Here is a 1,361-nt window from a genome sequence, read left to right as displayed (position 1 = left end):
GAGGGGCTGCCGCTCTTCATCCTGGCTAACTGGCGGGGCTTCAGTGGCGGCATGAGGGATTTGTTCGACGGGGTGCTGCAGGTAGTGTGTGTGTGTGTGGGGGGGGGGAGGGGGGTGAAGGAGGGGGGAGCAGGGGGGTTGTATGGCTATGGTAATGTGTACGGTGTGCTGCTGAAGGTGGGTAGGTAGGTATGGGCGGCTTACTAGGTCCTATCCGGTCGGGACAAGTCTAGGTGCCCTCTTGTTGTCTGCTTAGTAGTTAACTAACCGCCCACCACCACCACCACCTAGTCGGCCCTCGCTGAACTACAGCTCCGCCGTCGTTTACTTCTACGCGGTTCAAATTCAAATTCATGTTCAAATTCAAGTTCAAATTCCAGCAGCTACGTCCGTCCACAGTTTCACACACTGGAAGATAACTCTACCGCAGGTCGCTGGCGACTGACTGCTAGGAGCTTCTGGCTTCGGTGTGAAGTAAAAAAGTCGTGTACTTCGTTATCCCCCCCGCATTTCCCCCCTCCCGCTCGTGGCCCTCTGGCACACACACACACACACACACACACACACACGGGCCCCCTCCCCCCCATGTAGGCCGGCAGTCTCATAGTCGAGCGACTGCGCACCTACCGCCACCCGGTCTTTGTGTACATACCTGCCGGGGCTGAGCTCAGGTGGGGGGGGGTGGGGGGGGTATTAGGAGCACAGCTACGGCTACGGTTTTAGGATTGTTAAAGTTGTTAGGTTGTTAGGGTTTCAGGCTTGACTTTGGGTTTTAGGGTACAGCTACTGCTACTGCTACTGCTGCCCTTTGCTGCTTTCCGATAGTTGACCTCATGTGTGACGTCCCCCCCCCCACACCACCACCATACACCACATGGTGTTATCGCAGGGGGGGTGCCTGGGTGGTGGTGGACAGTCAGATCAATGCGGCCGCGGTGGAGGTGTTCGCGGACCCCTCAGCGCGGGGGGGTGTGCTGGAGCCGGAGGGTGTGTGCGAGATCAAGTTCCGTACACCCGACCTGATCAAGATGATGCACCGGTGAGACCGAGGCGGGCAGCCGGGAGGGGGGGAGGGGGTCTGGAAACCGCCTGAGTATCTGCACTCGGCCGTCCTTCCTCCTCTCCTAAACCCCTAATTCATCCCCGGTCCCGTCGCGGGTTGTGTATCCCTACCACTGCTGCCATCGTTCGGTTTCCTCTACCAGTCGTTAACGCTCCTCCCCCTCCTCCCCCTGCTCCTCCTCCTACTACTCTCCCCCTCCTCCCTCTCTCCCCTTCCGGGGTTCCACACCGCCACCGCCACCGCCACCACTGCCGCCACACCGTGGACCCCATCATCTCCGCCGCACGTGCCCCATGGG

General features: G+C 60.0%; 1 protein-coding gene across 1 annotated transcript in view; it reads left to right on the top strand.

Annotated features, from left to right (window-relative positions):
• Positions 1–1,361, top strand: part of VOLCADRAFT_106840 (uncharacterized protein) — a gene marked incomplete at its 5' end in the record, with an annotated part of 24,561 nt that overhangs the window by 21,840 nt on the left and 1,360 nt on the right. The window contains 2 exons of the mRNA XM_002955504.1: positions 592–671; positions 890–1,039. Coding sequence (XP_002955550.1) covers positions 592–671; positions 890–1,039 — 230 coding nt within the window. The remainder of the gene's footprint in view (positions 1–591; positions 672–889; positions 1,040–1,361) is intronic.

The sequence above is a fragment of the Volvox carteri genome (assembly GCF_000143455.1).
Source record: "Volvox carteri f. nagariensis unplaced genomic scaffold VOLCAscaffold_52, whole genome shotgun sequence".
In the NCBI taxonomy this organism is placed as follows: domain Eukaryota; kingdom Viridiplantae; phylum Chlorophyta; class Chlorophyceae; order Chlamydomonadales; family Volvocaceae; genus Volvox; species Volvox carteri.
The sequence above is the reverse complement of the archived record's forward strand: the minus strand, read 5'-3'. Positions and strand labels throughout refer to the sequence as shown.